This window comes from Megascapheus bottae, chromosome 7, assembly GCF_031878675.1.
Source record: "Megascapheus bottae isolate mThoBot1 chromosome 7, mThoBot2.hap1, whole genome shotgun sequence".
NCBI lineage: Eukaryota > Metazoa > Chordata > Mammalia > Rodentia > Geomyidae > Megascapheus > Megascapheus bottae.
Window position 1 is genome coordinate 23026964 of NC_143515.1, and position 24569 is coordinate 23051532.

The 24569-nt window shown below is 38.1% G+C and overlaps 1 protein-coding gene across 4 annotated transcripts in view; it reads right to left on the bottom strand.

The window, feature by feature from the left end:
• Ptcd3 (pentatricopeptide repeat domain 3) overlaps nucleotides 1–24569 on the bottom strand; it is a 33405-nt gene that overhangs the window by 4338 nt on the left and 4498 nt on the right. For 3 of the 4 annotated variants that reach the window (XM_090336560.1, XM_090336558.1, XM_090336559.1), the window contains exons 4-19: nucleotides 21443–21488; nucleotides 20015–20083; nucleotides 18711–18815; nucleotides 16200–16323; nucleotides 13305–13420; nucleotides 10749–10819; nucleotides 8392–8479; nucleotides 7952–8012; nucleotides 7349–7434; nucleotides 6699–6843; nucleotides 6206–6256; nucleotides 4354–4443; nucleotides 3558–3586; nucleotides 2599–2705; nucleotides 1311–1389; nucleotides 1123–1213 (exon numbers count right to left, since the gene is read on the bottom strand). In XM_090336560.1, the coding sequence (XP_090192686.1) occupies nucleotides 1123–1213; nucleotides 1311–1389; nucleotides 2599–2705; nucleotides 3558–3586; nucleotides 4354–4443; nucleotides 6206–6256; nucleotides 6699–6843; nucleotides 7349–7434; nucleotides 7952–8012; nucleotides 8392–8479; nucleotides 10749–10819; nucleotides 13305–13420; nucleotides 16200–16323; nucleotides 18711–18815; nucleotides 20015–20083; nucleotides 21443–21488 (1358 nt within the window). The remainder of the gene's footprint in view (nucleotides 1–1122; nucleotides 1214–1310; nucleotides 1390–2598; nucleotides 2706–3557; nucleotides 3587–4353; nucleotides 4444–6205; nucleotides 6257–6698; nucleotides 6844–7348; nucleotides 7435–7951; nucleotides 8013–8391; nucleotides 8480–10748; nucleotides 10820–13304; nucleotides 13421–16199; nucleotides 16324–18710; nucleotides 18816–20014; nucleotides 20084–21442; nucleotides 21489–24569) is intronic. The other variant, XM_090336557.1, reaches the window with a different exon arrangement.

A 24569-nucleotide genomic window follows, 5' to 3' on the forward strand; every position in this document is an offset into this window, starting at 1 on the left:
TGGTGCTGTGTCTCAAAGTCATAGAGCACTTAGTCTTGAGGGAAAAGAGCTCAGGGATGGTACCAAGCCCAGAGTTCAAACCCCAGGAAAACTATAACCCCTGTGCACATCATTTTTATAATAACAAAAATTACACAAAACCAAAAACAAAACTTGTAGCCATATCTCTACTTGGGAAACTGAAATCTGAGGATTGAGGACTGAACCAGGTGGGGCATGCAACTCTGATAGATTCTCTCCAATTAACCAATAAAAAGCCCAATCTGGAGGTATAACTGAAGCAGTATAAGGCCAACTGTATAAAAAAAAAAAAAAAGCAGCTGAGCAAGAACATAAGGTCCTGAATTCAAGCTCTATAACCAGCACCAATCAACCAGCCAAACATTATTGACATCTAATTCAGGCTTATTCTACGATTCAGAAAATCAGCAGGGTGATTCACAGTTTAAGAACAAGACAAGAGCAACAATAGATATTGCCAGTAACCAGACTAGAATTTAACACAACAAATGAAATATATTTGGGTATCCACCAGACACTGTTTTATAACAGTAAAATTGGGAGTATTCAGTATTCTATGTAGTCTATGTAGTCATTAGACCAGTCTTAGAAATAGCAAGGCCTGACTTAGTTTTTCAGACATGAAAATTGAAGAAACTGACTTAATGCTAATACAGTCATCATTTAATAAAATACTATGAGCATACAGAGAGCACATCTCATCTTGCAGCCAATTTATATACATAAGAGAGATCCTCTCTGGCCCAATCCACACTTGTGTCATCACTAAGAAAGCTAACACTGTCTCTAGCTACTAGGAACCCAAGTGATGAACACCCTGGGACAGAAGAGAGCACAGGCTTTAACGTCAGAGAGCTACATTCACACTTAGTCTGCACGATCTTCCCTAAATCATGCCACTTAATAGCTGTACAAAATGAGCTTGTTTTCATGTCACAAAGGGCCATTTTCAACAAATGTTTACTCATCCAAAATGCAACATGAGCACTGGCTTTGAACTAGACCTCAACTAATGTGCTCCTTTCAATTAAAAATGGAAGGTTAGTCCTCACCAATGCTGTTAATCACAATGGACTTACTGGACACAGAACCGATACTGACCTCTCCAAATCTGAGGGATCAATTCTAGCCTATTGGCCACATCCAATGCTTGAAGAAGATGCACCATGTTTTGAGAGTGCGGAAAGAAGACCTGATGAGTAAAATTCAGATATTCTTTTAAGTATTCACCAGGAGCATAATTACAAATTTAGATGTCAAGATAAATGACAAGTAATGAATCATCTTACAGAAGGTACCAGGTTCTTATACCACTTCAAAGTGACATCAATTTGTTCCATGAGACAAATCAAAATGAAAAACTTGGAACTGTGATAGAGAGAAAAGGCATGTTTAGTCTGCTATCTCCGTATCTAGCAATGTTATGATTAATGAAATTTATCACACAGCTGGAGAATGATGTGTACAAATGATTGTTGAAATATTGGCCAGTGACTTAATACCCACTATCTTGGACCCTCAACTTATCATTTATGACAGCCTTCTCAGAATACCTCTGGAATTCTGGCAACCAGATACTGAAATTACAGATTATATTCATTAAAAGAATGTAGTACAACCACTTGCCAGAAGCTCATTTACATCTGTAATTCTAGCTGGAAACAGGAGGATCACAGTTCATGAACCTTTCTTCCCCATACCTGGGAGCAATGGCATGCACATGTTATCCTAAACTTAAGAGGATAAAACTTTGAGAATCCTGGTTCCAGACCAGCCTCGACAGAAGGAAGATGGACCCTGTCATCCTAATGATCACATAAAATAGGTGAGTCAGAGTCCAGATGAACACTTGGACAGGAAGCAAGATCCCATCTTAACACTAACTAGCAAAAAGCAGCTTAGAGGCATGGCTCAGCTGTAATGTCTATCTAGTAAGCCTAAGGCCCTGAGTTCAAACTTCAATGCTACCTTCGCTCAAAACAAACATGTGAAGCTATAAGTTGGATCACTAATTAATCTTATGTTTTATCTGCTCTGGACAGAGCCTCTACAGCCTCCAGAATGTTAAATCTTTGAAGCTTAAACCAAGAGACCGAGAAAAAAAAATCTTTATGGACCAACACAGCTTGTTACAAATTAAAAATAAGATATGTAGAACTAAAAATATTACAAAGGAAATTCTCAAAGAACATAACTAGACCCCCAAATCTGGCTTGTTTTTGTTCAGTCCAGGGTTTTGAACTCAAGACCTGGGCACTGTCCTTGAGCTTTCTCAAGGTAAGTACTCTACCACTTGAGCTACAGCATTACTTCTAGTCTTTTTTGTATATGTGGTACCAAGGAATCGAATCCAGGGGTTCATGCATGCGAGGCAAGCACTCCACTAGACCAAACTCCCAGCCCCAAATCTGGCAATTTTACCACTGCTTTGTTTTCTAAGTGTTCACTTAGTATGCATTATTAACTGCAGGTACCTTGTTTAACACCCAAGTGAGTTATGAAGGTCACTAAGATCCTCCCTTCTGTGCAATCTACTAATTAAAATAAGAAATAAGGACATATTTCCAATATACTTACTAATAGAAATTACGATGAACATCAGTTCCAACGAATTTCCGGTTATCTCCCGTATTTAAAAGGTCATGTACTTGGTAAGCAAGTTCTAGATCTCGGAGAGAAGAGCACTGAAAATTTGCAAGTAGCATTACTCTTGACATTCTTACAAGTAAAGCAGTGATTAAGAAAAATATTAACGTTTCTCGTGAAACGCTATGCTGATTCAATTTATTGGCTGATAGCATTTAAATAAATGGAATTTAAAAGGAGTTGAAGACCTAATTTTTGTAAATATATTTTGATTTAACAATTAAACCTTTAAACAATTAAAACCAAATTATTTTGATTTAACAATTAAATCTTTAGAAAGGAATACTAAAAAAGACATGGAATACTCAGACTGGCATCACTTGTGAGCAAAAATCACCCACAGAATACTTATGGCTCCTCCTTATGAGACATTGACTGCTGTTAACAAATATACTACTGCAGAGTTGTGTCTGTGCGTGTTAGTGCGCAGCCAGAGGAGACTGAAAACACAAAACCTTGAGATCTCTGGAAATAGAACATATTGTGCTCATGGGAATTCTGTGAAATTTTCCCAATGATCAGCATGACAAACAGAAAAATAAAATATTTATCATTTTTAAAAGTTCACTAACAGGATAAATACAAAATATTCTGAAAACTTATCTCAAGTGGTAGAGTGCTAGCCTTGAGAAAACTCAAAGCCAGTGCTTAGGCTCAGAGCTCAAGCCCCAGACAGGCAAGAAAAAAAAAAAAAAAGACAGGCCAAAAGGCATTGAATATGACAAAGGGTAGAATTGTTATGGGATCTAAAACGATGTATTTTCAAGAAAATAGAGGCAAAAACATGAACAGAAGTTGAGATTGAAGAATCACAGCCCCCAATTACAGATAAAATTAAGAAAAGGGAAGTAATCTTTGAAGAGAAAATGAAATTAAACAAAAGTACTTACAGCATTCATGGCAGACTGAAAAAATTTATCTGAAAATTAAAAGTTTATAAGAGCTTTAGTAGATAAGGATGCAATGTATTTTCATGCCAGAAATATAAATAAACATTTTGTCAACAAATAGGTGGCAAAGTAACTCAAGCCTGTAATCTTATTTGGGGAACAGAGATTAGGGGATAGTGACTCAAGGCCAGTCCAGGAATAAATTCATGATCCCTTGACAATGGCTGGGCACAGTGGTACACACATATCTGGTGTCACAAGGAAGCACAAACAGGATGTAGTTCAAGCCAAACTGAATGAGCCCCTACCTCAAAGGCCAAAGTGTAAGTGGTAGAGTGCCTGCCTAGCAAGGCCTGAGTTCAAACACCTGTATCACAAAAACAAAACCGGGACAGTTCACAAGGAAGACAATGCTAAAGAAATAAAAAACAAAACAAAAAAACAAGATGGGAAGCATATAATAAGGTGGGGTTTTTTTTTTGCCAGTAGGGGGGGCTTTAACACTGTTCTTGGGCTTTTTCAAGGTAGAGCTCTACCACTTGAGCCACAGCACCACTTTCCAGCTTTATTTTATGTAAGTGGTACCGAGGAATCAAACCTGGTCTTTGTGCAAACTGAGTAGGCACTCTACCACTAAGCCAAACTCCTAGCCCCTAAGGTGTTTGTTAGCATTCTCATAATAATCACCCCAAATATTCCTAAACTAAAATCTTGTCCTCAACACAGATTAGTCTGGCACTTGGGCAAAAACAATACATGTCTATAAAGGGAAAATATAAGCAATTTCTATACATACCATCATCTAGATCCTCTGGATAAAATTGTTTCCCCCTTAGCTCTTTCATTATTCTATAGATAATGGGGGATGGTTCTCTTAAAGAGGGTCCTGCAGATTAAGGCAAAATAAAAAATGAATAAATCTCACCTACTATACATACATACATACATATATATTTATTTATTTATTTAGTTATTTTTGGCAGTCCTAGGACTTGAACTCAGGGCCTGAACACTGTCCTTGGGCTTTCTAAAGGCCAGAGTTTTACCACTTTCAGCTTTTTTCTATGTACATGGTACCGAGGAATCAAACCTGGGTCTTTGGGCATGCTAGGTAAGCACTAGGCCAAACTCCCGGCCCCTCATCTACAATATTTTCTACCAAATATCAGCATTCCTTATCTTTTCTATATCTAAAGGGTAATAGTGTAACAGTGTAGAACTTGTAATTTCCTAAAGCAGGTATTCACTTGCTAACATCCCTAATTCTCTTATTAGTTACAATATTTTGTTTATTTCCCTTACATTAGTTATTGGATGTTCATTACTATACTTCTAAATGTTTATGATACACTCCATCACTCAATCTCAGCCCTCTATAAACCCAAAGATTCTCGAGTGCCTTCCAAGCATGGTTACAAGACACTCTATGTGTATTATTACATCATCATATCCTAGTAGTGTTATACAGGGTGTCCTTTCTGATAGAACTGGTAAATAAATGGTAGTGCTGGAATTTCAATTCTAGTGAGCCTGGCTCCAAAACCCATTACAAAAAGAACACGGAGTTTGGCCTACTGGAAGAGTGCTTGCTAAGCACGCACAAATTCTTCAGTACCAAATACATAGAAAAAAGCCAGAAGTGGTGCTGCAGCTCAAGTGGTAGAGCTCTAGCCCTGAGAAAGTCCAAGGGGACCCTGAGCTCAAACCCAGGACTGGCAAAAACAAAACACAAAAAACAAAAACCATGGCACACACAGAGAATAACTCCTATAAGTAGGTGACAAAGGAAGCCTCAAGATCCTCTGAGGATTTCAGAATAGGGCTAACATTCCTTGGAAATAACACTATTTCCCAAGCTATAGGATATTTCCATCTGAAAAAGATTTCTATCTAGGAATCTATAACCACTAAATGTGGTAGGCATTTGCTACCCATGTCTATTGAATTCTAATGCCACTTTAAAACTTACTTTTCACTAACCACATAAGGCATAGTATTAGAGATTAAAAGGAATCCCAGAGTAAAATAGCTTTTGTTCACTGTCTATATGCTAAGAAACCTAGTACGCTCTGATCCCCTTACCCAGCAGCTTCTTTTTTACATCATGTAGTTACTACCTCCAAGAATAATGTTTTACTCGGACTTAAAATGGTAACTAAAAAATTGGGGCCGGGAGTTTGGCCTAGTGGTAGAGTGCTTGCCTAGCATGCACGAAGACCCGGGTTCAATTCCTTGGTACCCCACATACATAGCAAAAAGCCGGAAGTGGTGCTGAGGCTCAAGTGGTAGAGCTCTAGTCCTGAGAAAGCCCAAGGACAGTGCTCAAACCCTGAGCCCATGCCCAAACCCTGAGCCCATGCCCAGGACTGGCCAAAAAAAAAAAAAATTGTTTGATTATGGGTGTATATGTAGGCTCCGTCAATCCCTCCCTTTCCATCTACCTAGCTACCTACCCACCCAACTAGCTACCAACCTATCTATAGGATCTTGCTATGCAGCCTAGGCTGATCTGCAACTTTGATTTTCCTACACTGGCCTTCTGAATGCTGGGATTACAGGTCTTTCTCATGCTCAGTAAATTTTAACAACTAATTGCACACCCCAAAGAAGACTATTTTCTACATAAATTAATGAAACATTATACTTACCATGTTGATAAAACAACCGAATAATATGATGGTATGTAGCAAGTGATGGTTCTCAAATTACCAGGTGAAAAGAAAAAAAAAAAGGCTATAGTAAAACACAACTGTGCAAACCAAGTACAGTTTACCAAAGTACCAGTATTTAAGCAAATACTAGTATTAAGCAAGCACCTGTGTTGAAGCAAATGCTTATTACTAATATGGTATTCCACTAAGAATAGTAATGCATAATGAAAGGAATCCATTAGCAAGCAACTTGCAGTAAATACTGAAATGTATTTGGATTCAAACAGCTGATTTTTTAAAATTATGCTAATTAAGATCTATTAAAATTTAAAACTAAAACACTAATTTGCTCTAATGAACATGAAGTTGATAGTTTTCCATGCGAAAGTGATTTCAGAACTCTCTCAAATCCCAAATCTTTATAGACCTTTCTGTGTCCATGGCCAAGAAACCTTTGCCCAGCAGCAGGTTGGTCTGAATGCCTCGTTACCTATTCCGATGGCTTTCATTTCACGTAAGGTGTTTAAAGCTTGCACTTTTCCATGAGAATAAAATTTCCGAAGACTTTTCAGAATGGTATTAAAAGTCTGAAGATTTGGTTTCACCTTCTGTGCAACCATATGTTTCAGCAGTTCCTAGTTGAATCCAAAGCAAGACATTTTTTTATTCTTGGATTATTTGCTAATTATTCAAAAATTGAAAATTGACTTTCTGGCAATATCTGAAACAGGCTAATAACTACAGTACCAATTTAAGAATTTGCAGCTAATTAGGAGGAAGATCAACAATCTTGTTTTTTATGCTTTTTTTTAAATACAGGATTAAACTCAAGACCTTGACTTTCCTTTATATAAAGGCACTCTACCGCTTTAATCATCCTCATTTCTGCAGACTGTGATCCTACCTCTTAGATATAAGATCCACTTTTCAGATCCTTTCTGGTTCTCATGTGTCAGAAAACTAGCTAACTTACAGGATTGTTGGACAAGGCAGTAAACAGGTAACTGCTACCTATGAGCAGTGACTGACAAATATGTGTTCAAATGAATGCTGTATTCACCCTCAATCTTACCCTAAATCTTTTTAGTAGAATTTATGTCTTAATTCTAATAAAGAAGACAAACTGAGGGTTATCCTTACCAGTACATTATTCCATCTATCCTCATACTTCCCATTACTCATCAACAATTTTGCTTCAATCAGTGCATTGAAGGTATATACATCAGCTGTAAAAGAAAGCTGCTTTAACAATAGGGTTGAAAATATGTCTTTAAACAGCCAAGGAGAAGACAAAATGGTTAAACCTATGTACTTCTTGGCTAATTATCACGAATCCATAAAACTGGACCTCTTATCAATATTATAGAAGTCAAAATATGGGCCAATGACAGAACCAAGATCCAATGATTTCACACAGGTTCTTGGTTGAAAACAAGGAACAGAGGGGCCAAATGCTATTGGCTCAATCCTCTAATCCTAGGGACCTAGAAAGCTGAGATCTGAGGATCACGGTTTGAAGCCAGCCCAGGAAGTAAAGTCTGTGAGACTCAGATCTTCAATAAACTACTCAGAAAATATCAGAAAAGGTGTTGTGGCTTAAGTGACAGAACAAAAGCTTTGAATACAAAAGCTCAGGGACAGCATGTAGGCCCTGAGTTCAAGCCCCAATACTGGCAAAATAAGCGAACATCTAAAAATGAATAAAAATAATTATGAAGGATATAGGGGAGTTCCCAAACTCACCATGAAATCTATTGTTCAATAGCTCAGTGTACAAGTTTAATGCCTGTGCATAAGCTTGGTGCTGAAAAAGAGAAGAGCAACACCACCAAATTTATTCATCACAGAAACAGCTGTACATCCACTGTTCTAGGGTTAGGGATATGATAATGAATACAAAGGAGTGTAGAAGACCAAGACAAAGGTCAAATTTGAGTCTGGCCTGAATTACTTGATAAATGCTTCAAAAAGTATATTATAGCTTATTATAGCTATTTGAATAAACTGTTTGTAGATTTATTTCCATAGCCCAAGTATCTACTAATATTTGTATAAATTCAAATGCTAAAAATTCTAAATTTAAAACACCATTTCCATGCTCAAGCATTTCAGTAAGGGAAACTTAAGCTCAGGTTGGAAAACTTCAAGTTATTGGACTTAAAAATGAAGATAAATAAGTGTACCTTCACCATTCCTCGGATCATTGTACAGTAAGAATATGCATTCTTCTCTGGCATTAGAGCAAAGATTCTCTCAGCATTGTTTTCTGGTCTAGATAAAACAGATTACATGTTAGCCAGGAAAACTGGTAGTAACTTGGCACTATTTACTGACAGCTTAACACATTCCAGGCAATGTGATAAACACTTGATGAGTATAACCTTACTATCAGTTATTCTCAACTTGAAAACGGAGAAAAAAGAGGCTCAGAAAACTTAAGTTGCAGCTGGGTGCAATGGCTCATGCCTGTAATCCTACATACTTAAGAGGTTGAGATCTGAGGATCATGGTTCAAAGCCAGCTTGGCACTAAAGAACTTGAGACTATTTCCTGTTAACCACTAGAAAACGGGAAGTGGCACTGAGGCTCAAGAGATAGGGCAGTAGCCTTGAGAAGATCTCAGGGAGAGCTCCTAGGTGCAGAGTTCACACTCCATGATCCACAAACAACAGCAGCAACAACAACAACAACAAAATCCTAGAACTTTATACAGTTAGGCAGTATAAGCAGAATCAAAAAGGAAATGTTGCCAGGCAATAGTGGCTCACCCCTATATTCCTAGCTACTCAGGAGGCTGAGATCTGAGGACCAAAATCCAAAGCCAGAGAGGGCAGAAAGGCAAAGACTTTTAGCTCCAATTAACTAACAGAAAAGGGAAAAAGGCAGGAGGTAAAGCTGTGGCTTAATTATTAGAGCACTAGCCATGAGCAAAAAGGTTCAGCCCTGAGTTCAAGCCTGAGGAATAAAATATAAATATAAATAAATAAAAAATAAACAAAGGAATTGTTATGAGCAAAGTAATAGATGCCCAGATTTAAAGCAAAAACTAAATTATATTACTAGGCACAGAAGTGATGTTTCCCCACTTTGCTTGAATCCTGGAACAGAAATCCCAAAGCCAGCCACTGATAGCAGTTCCCATCTGAATTCTTCTATCATATGCCAGCCTGTGTACACTTCTTTCTTCACCAAAAAAGGAAAGAAGGAAGGAAGCCACCTCTATCAGCAATCCTATACCCTGATTTTCTCTTTCATTATTTAATGATAGCATCCCTCTACAGACATTCACAGAAAATACTTCTCAGCCAATTTAAACTCTCATACCTAAATGCTATTTACTTTGTTTAAACTGCTGAACAGTTAGTTGTGTTTGCTGGACAGTTATCTTAACGTGACATTGTATTCTAGTTTCTATGTATGCTTAGCAAGCAAAAAGAAAAACAAAATGGGCTAGGCGCTGCTGGCTCACATTTATAATCATAATTACTCAGGAAGCTGAGATCTTGAGTTTCGTGGTACAAAGCCAGCCCAGGCCAGAAAGTTCATAAGTCTCCTTTTTGTTTTGTTTTGTTTTTTGCCAGTCCTAGCATTTGAACTCAGGGCCTGAGTACTCTCCTTGGACTTTTCCTCTGGGCTAGCTCTTGGCCACTTGAGCCACAGCACTCCTTCCAGCTTTTCCATGTATATAGTACTGAGAAGTTGAACCTGGGTCAAGCACTCTACTACTAAGCCAAACTCCTGGACCTCCATGAGATTCTTACCACCAATGAACTATTAAAAAGCTAAAAGTGGGGGCCAGGAGTTTGGTCTAGTGGTAGAGTGCTTGGTTAGCATGCATGAAGACCTGGGTTCAATTCCTCGGTACCACATACATAGAAAAAGCCAGAAGTAGAGTTTGTGGCTCAAGTAGTAGAGCGCTAGTCTTGAGAAAGCCCAAGGACAGAGCTCAGGTCCTGAGTTCGTGTCCCAAGACTTGCAAAAAAAAAAAGCTAGAAGTGGCTGTAGCTCAAGTGGTACTGGCCTTGAGCAAAAGAAGCTTAGCGATAATGCCCAGGCCCTGAGCTCAAGCTCCAGAATTGACACAGAAATAAAATTTTAAAAATTTCAGAATTAGGTAAATATTCTAAGGTAACACTAATAATAAAAAGACCAAAGGAACCATACCACACCAAGAGTACACCAAGTTAAATAGAAAATAAAACTGAAATAAACAAAACAAAGCCCAATTGTTAAGCAGATTTTTAATTTGCTGGCCAGAGGTAACAAACTTAAGGAAAAAAACTTAAGTTAGATAGAGTGACCCAGACCTATAATCCCAGCTCTTGGAGGCTGAGGGAGAAATATGAGGCTAGCCCAAGTTCTACACAAAGATAATTTCACAAAGAGAGAAAAAAAGGCAAAGAAGAAAAGTCTAAATCATATGAGTACAACAAATTGTATTTCAGAATATCACAAGAACAGGACTCTATCTTTTCCTGAGGTGATAGCACATTCCCCACATACCATAAAGAAAACATATAAAGTGTTAATTGTAACATACTTCCATGTAACTCCAATGAGACGACCATCCTTCCTCTTAGACTTTTTATTATCTTCTTCTGTGGCCTCTTCCTGGAACACATCATACAAAGACAAGGTAAAAGGAAGACAAGGCAATGCCCATTATACTATAGACAATCTGAAAGAAAATGGGATTTCAGAAAAATACAGATCTAGCAGAAAGCAAAACAAAACACAGTAAAATGTTTACATCTAGTTTGTTGAATGTAACTCAGTGAATTAAGAGGAAAATCGGACATGTCTCTTGAGATGAGATGAAGTCAATGCCATGTACGGCCACTCCAACAGCATGACAATCAAAAAAAAAAAAAAGTACAGCCTGCTTCTCCAGAGGCTATCGGCGGCTGCTTCAACCATATATTAGTATTAATCACATCAAGTCAAAATTATTTTAGTGTTTAAAACACTAAATTTTGTCCTTTATGTATAAGCAGAATATTGCATGAAGCTGACACTGTTTGGCTGGGTGCAGGCTGTATGGCTCGCTGTCATGGGAGCTAGGGTTAGGGGACAGAAAAGCCAGCCAAGGGCTGAAAAGGACTTACTGTCTAGATATTTTATTTATTTACTTATTTTTCCAGCCCTGAGGCTTGAACTGTCTCTGAGCTGCTCTGTGCTCAAGGCTAGCACTCTATCATTTGAACTACATCCCCACTTCCAGCTTTTTGATTATGTGGTACTGAGGAATCAAACTCAGGGCTTCATGCATGCTAGGCAAGCGCTCTACCACTAAGCCACCCTCCCCGCCCTGCATATGCACTTTAGAAGGTTGAAGTCATTACTCTATAATAATCCTCATTTGGTTGAGAAATATGAGGAAGAAAGAGTCTCACAATCTTACTACCTAGAAATGTATTTCAATCTTTTTCTTATGTACATGAAAAAAAATTTTTATGAAAAGAATAAACAGACTGAGAAACACTTGCTCAATATGTCTGAAAAAAATTGTTCAGACTTTGGATTTTTAATAAAATACATGTACACATGCCCACACACATACATAGATAGGAGATACCAAGGAAATATAATTATGGTCATAGACCTTAGATATATAATACTACAGTAATTTTATAAGTATCTTTAATATGCCTGAATTTTGACTATAAGCAAAGACTATAAGCAATGAATTTTCTACTTTATGGTTATCGAAAAAGTTCCAATTCCAAAATATATGGCTACATATATTTGGATTAGTAATCTCAGGTCAGAAATGTTCAGCCTTTATGTTGATGCACTTTCTTTATGCACTTCCATATTTATAAGCATTCATAGCATCACCCTCAGTGGCTATTCGACACTCTCACCACAATTTGATCAACCATTATTGGACATCTAGATTGGTTTTTTAATTTGCAATTATTGATATAAAGGCAAATACTTATGAAAAATGACCCTTTGAGAAATGCATGCTTATGGGGTTAGAGATTAAGTCAAGACCAAAGGAACAAAAGGTGCATGGTATCTTTAATATGTGGACATTAAATCCAAACAGTACAACAGTGATGACTCAATATTTGGGTATTCAAGGTTATGGACATGGTCTTAGAGATATAAACATAACTACAGAGACATAAAAATCTATGATGGGCTATATATATACTCTATGGACATAATGTTTTATTACATATTCTAATTTGCATGTGTGACATACAAACCATCAGCTTAATTTTAATTATGTTCTATAATCTATGTGCCAGTGATTGTATAGATTCTTGAATACTTATTTGTTAAACATGTCATTGAAATATGATGTAAAAATCAATGTTAATAAATTCTTTTTTTTTTTTTTTTTTGCCAGTCTTGCGCTTGAGCTCAGGGCCTGAGCATTGTCCTTGGACTTTCTCAAGGCTAGAGCTCTACCACTTGAGCCTCAGCACTACTTCTGGCTTTTTTTCTATGTATGTGGTACCGAGGAATCGAACCCGGGTCTTCGTGTATGCTAGGCAAGCACTCTACCACTAGGCCAAACTCCCGGCCCAATGTTAATAAATTATTTAATAAAAAAAAGTCTCTTCCAAGCCAGGTGTTAGTGTTTCACACCTGTAATCTTGGCTACTCAGGAAGCTGAGATTCTGAGGATCAAACAAAAAAATCCATCTCCAAAATAACCAACAAAATACTAAAATGGAGGAGGGGTGGCTCAAGTGTGAAGTACCGACCAAATGAGGAAGCAAAAGTTTAAACCCTAGAAGCAGAAAGAAAACTAAAAGAGAAATGGGTTGGGATTTTGGCCTAGTGATAGAGTGCTTGCCTAGCATGCACGAAGACCTGGGTTTGAATCCTGGGTTTGAATCTGGAAGTGGTGCTGAGGCTCAAGTGGTAGAGCTCTAGCCTTGAGAAAGTCAAAGCCCAGGACTTCAAGACTGGCAAAAAACAAACAAACAAAAAAAAAAAAAACCACAAAAAAACCAAAAAACTACAAGAGATGTCTGTCTTCCTATACCTTTGGCACATGGCACAGAATCTGTCCTATTTGGAGAAGGCATTTCTTCTAATCAAAATAATAGCAAAGAAAATCAATGCTAAAACTTATTACCAAGTCTTCTGATTGTTGAGTTTCTTGAAACTGATAATCAGATGGTGGTTCACGGTCACCATAGTAACACAATAAATCCAAGAGACTATTAGTTGTTTCAAGGGAGACAGTGGTTCCTATGGAAGAGAAAAGGAGAAAGAAAAATTCAAAGACATAAAAACAGAAACTTTTTAAGCTGAAAGTTGGCAATTAACACCTATGATCCTAGCTATTTAGGAGGGTGAGACCTGAGGATGGTGGTGCAAAGCCAGCCTGGACAGGAAAGTTTCTGAGACTCTGATCTCATGCTCCCCCTCTCCTAATAAAAGTGGAGGTGTGGCTCAAATGGTAAAGTGGCTAGCCTTGAGCAAAAGAAGTTCTGTGAAGCTAGGTGCAGTGGCCCTGAGTTCAAGCCCCAGGATAGGCACCAAGAAATCAAACAAAAAACCCAGCAACTAACTCAATTAAAATTATTCATTTCATTAGAGTGCTTTCCTTGGCTATAATGCTATCACCTACCATTTTATCAAGGAATGATAGTTTAGAAGGAAATCTACTCACTTTTCCACTAGCAGTGGCTTCGTTGGCTCTATACTAAATATCACCTACTACTGTATCAATGAATTCTAACTGGGGGAAAATGACAAAACAGTAAGCTTCTCTAACTGGCCATCACCCACTTAACTTAAATATGTAGAGTGAAAAATCTCACCTGTACAATTTGACAAAGATGAACCCATTAAATTTATGCAATTTTTAATTAGCTTACATTAGTTATGCAATTTTATCATTACATTTCCACCCACATTTACAATGTATTCTGATCAACCTTATCCCCATCACAAGCATCCCACTGGTATTAGAATACTCTTCAAACTATAACTACTTATTTACCCTGGCCCAGATCCATTTGAACAAATATGAATACAATTATTTTGCTTGGATCCAGGCCCTCACTAAAAACTTACCTAGAAATACTAGCATACCTGCCGGTCTATATTAAGATTTTGGTCTTTCTTAGCAATTGTTAAAAAGGGAGAAAGAAGAGAAGGAAGAAAAGCATAAGCTATAATTTACTACTTCAAAAGAAAATCAACTGTATCTTTCAATCTAGTTTTTTCTGTGTGTGTGCGTGTACACTAAGGCTTGAACTCAGGGCCTCATGTTCTAATTTGGCTTTTTTGCTCACAAGTGGAGCTTTATCACCTCCAGACTACCAAAGATATCAAGTGACTTTGTCCAAAAAGAAGGCCATTCATTATGTGACTTAAGTAACTGTAACCTCTATTACATTACCTTTACAATAACAACAAAAAAGTAACAATGCTTTAAAAAGTACATCAAGTAAAAATGCCCTTTGGAATTTTTTTTTTTTTTTTTTTTTTTGGCCAGTTCTGGGCTTGAGCTCAGGGCCTGAGCACTGTCCTTGGACTTTTTTTTTTTTCTCAAGGCTAGAGCTCTACCATTTGAGCCTCAGCACCATTTCCGGCTTTTTTTCTATGTATGTGGTACTGAGGAATCAAACCTGGGTCTTTGTGCATGCTAGATAAGCACTCTACCTCACTAGGCCAAACTCCTGGTCCCATGGGGTTGGCTTAATCACTATTCTCTGATCCTCTCAGCCTCCAGAGTAGCCAGGATTATAGGCTTACAAGGGAAAGTACAGTAAAGTGAAGACACAGTTATAAAAGTGTAACTTACTCTGGGAGTAGGCCTATTCTAAGCCAGCCAGAGCAGAAGTCCACGTGATTCCTATTGCCAACTAACCACTAAAAAAGCCAGAAGTGGAGGTATGGCTGAAGTTGTGGAGTGCTAGGCTTGAGTGGAAAAGATAAGGCTGTGAGTTCAAGTTCAAAGGAAGAAAGGGAAAAGGGAGGATGGGAGGAGGGAGGGAAGGAGGAAGGGAGGGAGGGATGGAGGGAAACAAACTTAACTATACTTCACATCTTAGAGCTGTATAGTTCTGGAAAAAACAGATCCCTATTCAAAAACAACAGGTATAAAGTTTCTACAACTAAAGCTCATAAATAAAACTGATAAGGTATAGAATTAAGTATGTGAAATGTCTAGGTGCTTGGAAATAAAGATTTTCTATGATTCTTTCCCCTACTGTGTTGGCCCTAAGTATTACCTAAATATGCTAAATAACTGCTTGTAACTATACAAGAATAGATAAAACTAGAAAAAGACAAGCCTTAGCACTAAAAATCTGAATGCTCACTTATACCAGATGCTGTTCATATTCAATAAGCAGAGGGAAGAGCCTCATAAACTCATGATATGTTGTCATCATTTAGCTGCACATCTAATGTGAAAGCAGGCTGCAAATTAAAATTCTCAAACACAGACTTTTTTGAGTGTTTCTTGTGTCTAGGTCTACATGGTATGGCTTAGTTCCATTTCCTTCCAAATTTATTACATCTTTATCTTAAATAACTGAACAGCACCCTGGATTCTACACACTTCCAGAGGTTCTGAGAAAGTGACTTTTTCAAAGTTATAGAACAACTGCTGTCAGGGTATACCAATATAAAGACTCCAGATCTCACTTTACTGTGGTCCCCTTTTAAGTATTTCTTGTATGGTTTTACGTGGCTCATCCTTCTACATACACTTAAAAGAGTACAGAAAAAGTGAATTATGTATGTAAATGCCTAATGTTAAAACAGAAGCTAAGGAAAAATGGCTATGTGCCTTCTCTGCCAGTGCTACAGCAAAAGAGCATTATTAATTAAGTACATATAATGTAAACATAGAGTACAGCATCAAGTATTTATTAAGCTACTGAAAACAGAAGCAACACAACTATCAAGCAGATCAAGTACAAAGTATACTACTGATAACTTTTACTCAAAACTATCTGGATTATGTAACTGCTGTCCCACACTCCCAGAAGGATTTGAGTTGAAATGTCACCTGCTTGTAAGAGCTGATCAAATAGGTCCACAGATGCTTTAACTTTTCTGAGCTTGATCCGTTCCTTCAGGGCATCTTCACTTACACCTTCAATCTGAGGTTGTAAGTACTCAGGCATTAAACACTAGAAAAACAAATGGGTTTAAGCTAACAGAAATAAGAGATGCTTTAAGACACAGGTGATGATAGTCATGTAAGACAGAACTTTAGCATCAATATATCAAGATAAAACTACTGATGTAATGCATGTTTCTTGTACCAGATATGACTATTTGAACATAAATGCTTTAGTAGATAATCTAAGAAAGAGTAAAGTCAAAATAATAAACGTCTTTAGTCTGAAACAAGGTTGTTTGGGCAACTTCCACCTTAGTAATTTACAAGTCTCAAATATAAATATTAAATATAAATAAATATCCCTATGAATTTTCAGGTGGTCCCAACTTCATAACTTTAAAATTTTTCTTTCTCCTTATCCCTAATCTTGACCAAAGGAACAGAAGCAATCCAGGTTGCAAAGGTCAAAGTCTTTTATCCTTGATGCTACTTTTCTTCAAACCTTCAATTCCACTTCAGGATGCGAAGTTTAACTTATTCACTAATTTATTCAAATATATTTTGATATGGATATTTCACCCAAAGCACTACAATAAGAACTAAGGATTAAAAAGACAGAGAAAGCGGGCCGGGAGTTTGGCCTAGTGGTTAAAGTGCTTGCCTAGCATGCATGAAGCCCCGGGTTCGATTCCTCGGTACCACATACATAGAAAAAAGCCAGAAGTGGTGCTGAGGCTCAAGTGGTAGAGCTCTAGCCTTGAGAAAGTCCAAGGACACTGCTCAGGCCCTGAGCTCAAGCCCAGGACTGGCAAAAAAAAAAAAAAAAAAAAAAAGACAGAGAAAGAGACATTCTCTTAAGTACTAGACTGGTAAGTCTAGTGGAGAAAATAGCTTAACTAAATCTTTACAGGTTTGAGGATGCAGAGCTTCTATCAGGCCCTGGGCGTTACCTCTAGCACCAAAAGAAAGAGAAACCATTAAAATAGAAATGTAAAATGGTGGGCCCGGGAGTTTGGCCTAGCGGTTAAAGTGCTTGACTAGCATGCACAAAGACCCGGGTTCGATTCCTCGGTGTCCCACATACACAACCAAGCCGGAAGTGGCAGAGACGAGACACAACCAAACCGGAAAAAGTGGCAGAGACAAGACTGCAACGGCGACAGAGAGCGAAAGAAGCGAGCTGAGCTGAAGTGAACAGAGCCCAACCGAGTGGTGGCCGGAGCGAGCGGGGCCGGAGCGAGCCGAGCCAGAGCGAGAAGGGGCCGGAGCGAGCGGGGCCGGAGCTAGAAAGGGGGCCTAGCCGGGCCGGAGCGAGCGGGGGCCGGAGCGAGCGGGGGCCGGAGCGAGCGGGGGCCGGAGCGAGCCGGGGCCGGAGCGAGCGGGGCCAGAAAGAGAAGGGGGCCAAAAAAAAAAAAAAAAAAAAAAAAGAAATGTAAAATGGTGCTGCCCACAGTGGAGAAAGGAGGCCTTTGAAAGGTTTCAAGTGATAGTGTATCTTCAAATCCAGCCTGTGCAGGAAAGGCTGAGAGGCTCTAACAATAAACCAGCAAAATGCCATACTGGAGGAAGGACTTTAAAAGGTTTCAAGCAATAGTGACCCTGGATCAAAGCACAAGAGACTTGAGGTTAGTATTTCTACTCATTAACTCAAGGCGGGGGGATAGAACATGCGCACATATACCATGTTTTGCCCCGATGTACTATGGAATTGAAGACACCGTACTCAGTAAACAAACACCAGGTACTGCAGAATAGTTCAGGGCAGAAAACAAAGAGGTAGTAAAAATATAATCTATAATGTCAAAGCAGAGGGATTCTGGATACACAGAATGCTAAATAGAGTGTAAGGATCATTGAAACAGATGAGAATAGATAAAGAGACAATGAACACAGAAATCTGAGAAAGACATTACTGGTTAGGGATAGATAGCCAACAAAGGAGATAAGAAAGGAATAGATGAGCTGGGAGTGGGACTTATTGGTAAAATACTTGTCTAGCGTGCATGAAGCCCTGGATTTGTTTCCACATCAACAGAAAAAGCCAGAAGTGGCACTGGAGGTCAAGAGAGAAAGTGCTAGTCTTGAGCACAGAGAAACTCAGGGACAGACCCCAGGCCCCGAGTTCAAACCCCAGGACTGACATTAATTCATTCAGACATACATACATGAAAGGAATAGTCATAGAAATAAAGATTAAGAGTGTATGAAGTAATGTTCCTTCTATCTGGTAAAAATAACTGTAATCCCTCTATTAATTCCAAAAAAATTAAAAAAAAAAAAAAGATTGAGTGTAGCATGACAGGAACCAGGGAAATATGAGGCTGAAGAGCAAACCCATGTAAAAGAGCTTATAAAGGTTAGTAAAGACTTTTCATGTGAATACACTCAAATGGTAAATATTGGCCATGAAAGTAGGATTTAAGTTATATGGAAAAAAAAAATCCATTTCCTTACCGGTATATGAGGTTCAGCTATGTCCTTCTGAAAATATTTGGGGTGTGAATTAATAATAAACTTTGCTGCAGTCTGTCCAGACTTCTTTGCCAATAAAAATGAACGCTAAATGAAAAAAAGCAATACACACAAATTGGCATTTACATGAAATTTAGACTGGAACAAGTTCAAAGTTACATCCCCAGAAAAAAATCCCTTTTTCCTGAAAAAAGGAATGCAATAATACAAGAAATTAAATTATGTAGGGTAGGGAGTTTGGCCTAGTGGTAGAGTGCTTGCCTAGCGTGCACAAAGACCTGGGTTCGATTCCTCAGTACCACATACATAAAAAAGCCTGAAGTGGTGCTGTGGCTCAAGTGGTAGAGTGCTGGCCTTGAGGAAAGCCCAAGAACAGAGCTCAGGCCCTGAGTTCAAGCCCTAGGACTGGCAAAAAAAAAAAATTAAGTTATGAAGCCAGGTATGGTGGTACACATCTATAATCCTAGCCACTGGGAGAGTGAGGTAGGATTCAATTCAGCCCAGGATTCAAAAGAAACAACTTAAACAATAATACTTTACATATTCACCTCTTTTATTGAATGGTATACAATTTCAGGACCCCCCCCCCTTTTTTTTTTTTGGACAATCCTGGGCTTGAACTCAGGGCCTGGGCACTGTCTTTGGGCTTTCTTTAGGCTAGCGCTCTGCCACCTGAGCCACAGCACCACTTCTGACTTTTTCTGTGTATGTGGTACTGAGGAATTGAACCCAGTCTCATGTGTGCTAGGTAAGAGCTCTACCACTAGGCCATGCTCCCAGCCCTCAGGCCATATTTTATATAGATCTCAAAGTATATAAAACAGTTAAACTGGGGCCGGGAGTTTGGCCTAGTGGTTGAGTGCTTGCCTAGCATGCACTAAGACCCAGGTTCAATTCCTTGGTACCACATACACAGAAAAAAAAAAGCCAGAAGTGGTGCTGAGGCTCAAGTGGTAGAGCTCTAGCCTTGAGAAAGTCCAAGGACAGTGCTCAGGCCCTGAGCTCAAGCCCAGGACTGGCAAAAAAAAAATAAACAAAAAAACCCCCCAAAACTGTTAAACTGAAATAGTTTGTCCCAGTGTTAAAAAGCCCTAATATTGAATAAAAATTAAAACTAAAACCCACCCCAGAGGCACATCTAAACTTTTTTTTTGGAAAAGTACTGGTTTAATTCATCATTAATTATACATTTTCAAAGATTTAAACAATTACTCTCTTATACACTACCCAATAAGATTAAGAAGAAAGAAAAAGAGGCACTAGAAGTGTTCCATGAAAATACTCACAGATTCCATAGTGGTTGTGGGTATAAGGTAAGGGTCATCATGAAATATGTAAGGGGTAGCTGTGGGGTCCTGTAAAGACAGACATCTTTTTAGATCTAATAAAATCTTGTGAATTTTAGTTATGAGTACAAATTCTATAAACTTATTTTGTTTTGTTTCTATGTCAGTATTAAGGCTTGGACTTTGTATTCTTGTTGTTTTCTTGTACTTGTACTTAGACCATCTAAAATGGAGTCTCATATTTTCTTGTTATATGCAAATAATATTCCTTCATGTAATATACATATAAAAGTATATACAGATTGAATATATCTATAAAAGAGCCAGGAAACATACATGTTAATTAGTATCTACACTATACTATCAACTCAATAAGCCTGGTCTACAGTTACGTAAAACTTAAAGCTGGACACCAGTGGCTAGTACCTGTCATCTTAAAGTTAATAGTTGAGATCTGAGCATTGCAATTCAAAGCCAGTCAGGGCAGGAAAGCCTATGAGATTCTCATCATTAACTACCAAAAAAGCTGGAAGTAGAGCTGTGGCAAAAATGCTATGGGGCAGCACCTAGGACTGCCAAAACAACAATAAACAAAAAACAAACAAACAACAACAACAACAAAAAAAACCACTTTAAAGCAAGTAATGGCTTGAATCCCTATAGCTGTAGCCTAAGACTTCTATTTTAAACTCTAAGTTAGGTCCTCTGCAAAGAATGGCCATTGAGAACTGACTTAGGATTACTTTATTCTCTTTAGTCCCCACCTAATCTTCTGAGGCCTTCTAAAGAACAAAACCTCATCCTATGTTTAAACCTCTTGACTGGGCTCCTGGTGCCCTGTCTTACTAATGTGAAGTCTCCTGAGACCAGAGAATTCCATAAAGCTCTAAAGGAAAAGCTTTCTGAAGCCATTTCTTTCCCTAGTTCTCTGTCACTTTAACAACCCCCATGTCACAAGCGAGGTTCTTCTCATAGCACTTAACCAAACACATGGTGGGCAAGTGATAGTACTGATAACAAGTGTTTGGACTATGGAAACCGGATAGAAACTCAGCAAGCCTGAAAAGGGCTTTGACCTTGTCAAACAGGCGTTCTACCATATGAGCTATACTCTAGTTTTGCATTATATAGCCCAGGTTGACCTTGTCCTTGGAATTCTTAAATGCCAGGCTTTTAAGTATATACCATCACATCTAGCAGGTCTCATGTTTTAATCACAGCATTATTTCCATGACGACAAATGGCAAACACATTGTTTCTCAAAAATCAGTTCAGATATCACCTATTGTTAGTTACCAAATGGAAACTCAAGCCTGAGTTTCATCAAGCTTTTCCAGTGATTAAAAATCATTAATATGGCATATAAACAATACATGTAGAGATAAATGGCACAAGCTGCTAAGTCAAGGTTTTAACAATCTTACTTACCCTGTTTACTGTGGATGCAAGTGCCTGAAGAACGGCCACTTTATCCCTAAGAATAAAATGACAAATTAGCCAGGTGCTGGTGACTTATGCCTATAATCCTAGCTACTCAGAAGGCTGAAACTCAAGAACCCAAGTTCAAAGGCAGGAAAGTTTAAGAGGCATTTATCTGTAATTAATCCACAAAAAGCCAGCAGTAGAAGTATGATTCAAGTGGTATAGCACCAGCTTTGAGCAATTAAGGGACTATACACAGGCCCCTAGTTCAAGCTCTAGTTTAGTATCAGCCCCCCCCCCAAAAAAGATAGGTTAACCCTTGTCAAGGTTCTTCACACTCGCATGAACTTAGAATCAGCTCCACATCCTGCCTTTTTTTCATATATTTTTATTGTAATTAATAGAAGGGTTACATTATATTCACCAGATAGAAAGTGTATTACTTCACAAAGATTGATACTCTTTCTCATGTCTTGGTCCCCATTTTCCTCCCCCCACCTCTGCCCCTCATTTTGTTTTCCCCCTTTCCCTATCCTATTTCAAATAACCAAACAAACATATATATATATCAGATAACAAGGTAAAATACTGTAACAATATGAGATAACCCAGGGACAGCAAAAGAGATGAGAGATAACATAGTACATTAAGGACAATAATCACCTCCTGCTTTTTATGGTGATTAATTGGAGATATTCTCTCAGATTTTCCTGCCCAGGCTGGCTTTGAACTGTGAATCTCAGGGTTTACCTTCCTAAGTAGCCTAACTCACTCTAACATATTCTAAATATCTTATATAATGTAAATACTAGGCAAATAGTTGAGTTTAATATCCATTGTTCGCAGAATTTTTGGAGGTACTTTCAAACATATATAAGCTATTCACTTAAAAAAGAAGGAACCAGGTGTTTTAACACATATCTACAATCCAGCACTTGGGAGGCTGAGAAATGAGAATATGTTTGGGGTCAATATATACTACATAGTGAGACCCTATCTCAAACAAAATAAAACAGTTGTTACTATGCATATGTTTGTCTGCATTACCCACATAACTATACACAGATCTATTAAATAACTTCTAGGAAGTGGATCTGTGGCTCAAGTGGTAAAGCTCAAAGACAGCTCCTAAGCCCTGAGTTCAAGCCTCATGACTGACAAAAAGCAAAAACCAACAACAACAACAAAAATTCTAATATTGGTTGGCACGATAACCAATATTACTATTCACTCATTGGATGTGTAGGCTATTTCTAGCCCCAGGTTATGAAGAACACTCTCATTCATGTCCTTGGGTTATAGAAAGTGCTTTTCCTGAGTGGTTTATCAGTAAATTACAGAGACCTTAAATTCTGACTCTGCCAATTCCCCTGCGCAACCCCATTTATTGTCCATTACATACATTTGAGTCCCCATTTTCCTATATCCTCTGCTTTCATTTTTTTTCTGAATCTATTAGCCTATGCACTGATTGTAACTGGGATCCTTTGTCATTCTTAAAATAGCCTTTGTTTTCTTCAGACACTGCCTTTTAGCACAATTTATTCAAGTCTTCCATGATATCTGCAATGTGAGAAATACCTTTAAAGATCCTTTATCTCTGATGTAAGGCAAAGAAAGGCTTTTTTTTTTCCTCCCAGGCCTGAAAACACAGATTCCCAAGCCTAGCAATCAAAAAGTTTGTACCAAAAATTTTTCCAGTGAAGGGACAGATGATATATATTTTAGAGTTTGCAATGTATAGATTGCTGTCCAACCCATAAAGCTCTATAATGTAATACAGAAGCAGCTAAAGTTATGTGAACAAGCAAGTAAGGCTGTATCACCCAAAAGTTTAACCTCAATTTGAATTTCATTTAATTTTAACATTTCATCTTGTCTTTTTCATTCTCTATGAACTATATGAAAATGTAACATCCATTCTTAGCTCACAGACCTCCTGTGGACTTCAGTTTTTCAACCAAGATCCCCTTTCAATGACCTCATTTTCCCTATTTTAATACTGTATTTTCTGTCTTCCCTCCTTCCTTACCCTTAACCCCACTTTTTTTTCTTTTGCCATTCCCAGGCACAGTTACTGAATTTCTTTTTGCTTGAGCACTCTATACTTGAGCTTCCCGCCTTTTCTCTTTATGTGGTACTGAAGCTTCATGCATGCCCGACAAGCACTCTACCACTAAGCCACATTCCTAACCCTCAACAAGTCTGCCTGAACCCTTAACAAGAAGATCCTTCACTGTCATATCCCACTGTCTCACTGTGCTGTGTATATGTGGATTTCATAATTTAAAATACCTGAGAAGGGCTGGGAGTTTTGCCTAGTGGTAGAGTGTTTGCCTAGCTTGCACGAAGACCCAGATTCGATTCGTTGGTACCACATACTTAGAAAAAGCCAGAAATGGTGCTGAGGCTCAAGTGGTAGAGTTCTAACACTGAGAAAAATCCAAGGACAGTCCTCAGACCCTGAGCTTTAAGCCCAGGACTGGCAAAAAAAACAAACAAACAAACAAAAAACCCTCACAAAAAGTATCTACAGAAATACATATTTTAAACCAAATCCATAGGTAGGTCTAAAGCCAACTACACAATTCCATCCATTTCAAAGTATTGCAAAATTGCTATATATTCAGCAAAAATCAGTTTCATTAGTATAAAACAACCAGCCTTGGCTTCCCATCCTGTGTTTTTTCTTGTTGCAGGTATAAAGTTAAATAATTCAATAGAAGACTATAAGATTATAATATGTGCAGGTGACTCAAGTAGGTTCTAGCACAGTCTCTGAGTGATTCCACTGTGGTATTTCTCATAGTTGTCTTTTTTTTTTTTTGGGCCAGTACTTATGCTTGAATTCAGGGTTTAGGCAATGTGCTTGGGCTTTCTCAAGGCTAGCACTCTACCACTTGAGCCACAGCACCCCTTCTGGCCTTTTCTGTATATGTGGTACCAAGCCATTGAACCTAGAGTTTCATGCATGCTAGGGAAGCACTTTTCCATATTCCCAGCCCCTCATAGTACTTTCTTTAAGAATAGAAGTTGGCAAGAATAACTTAAATAACATCAAAGAAATGCCTCATTAATACATTATCACATTCCTTTTATTGATTTTCCTTTCTTTCTTTCTTAAAAAAAAAAT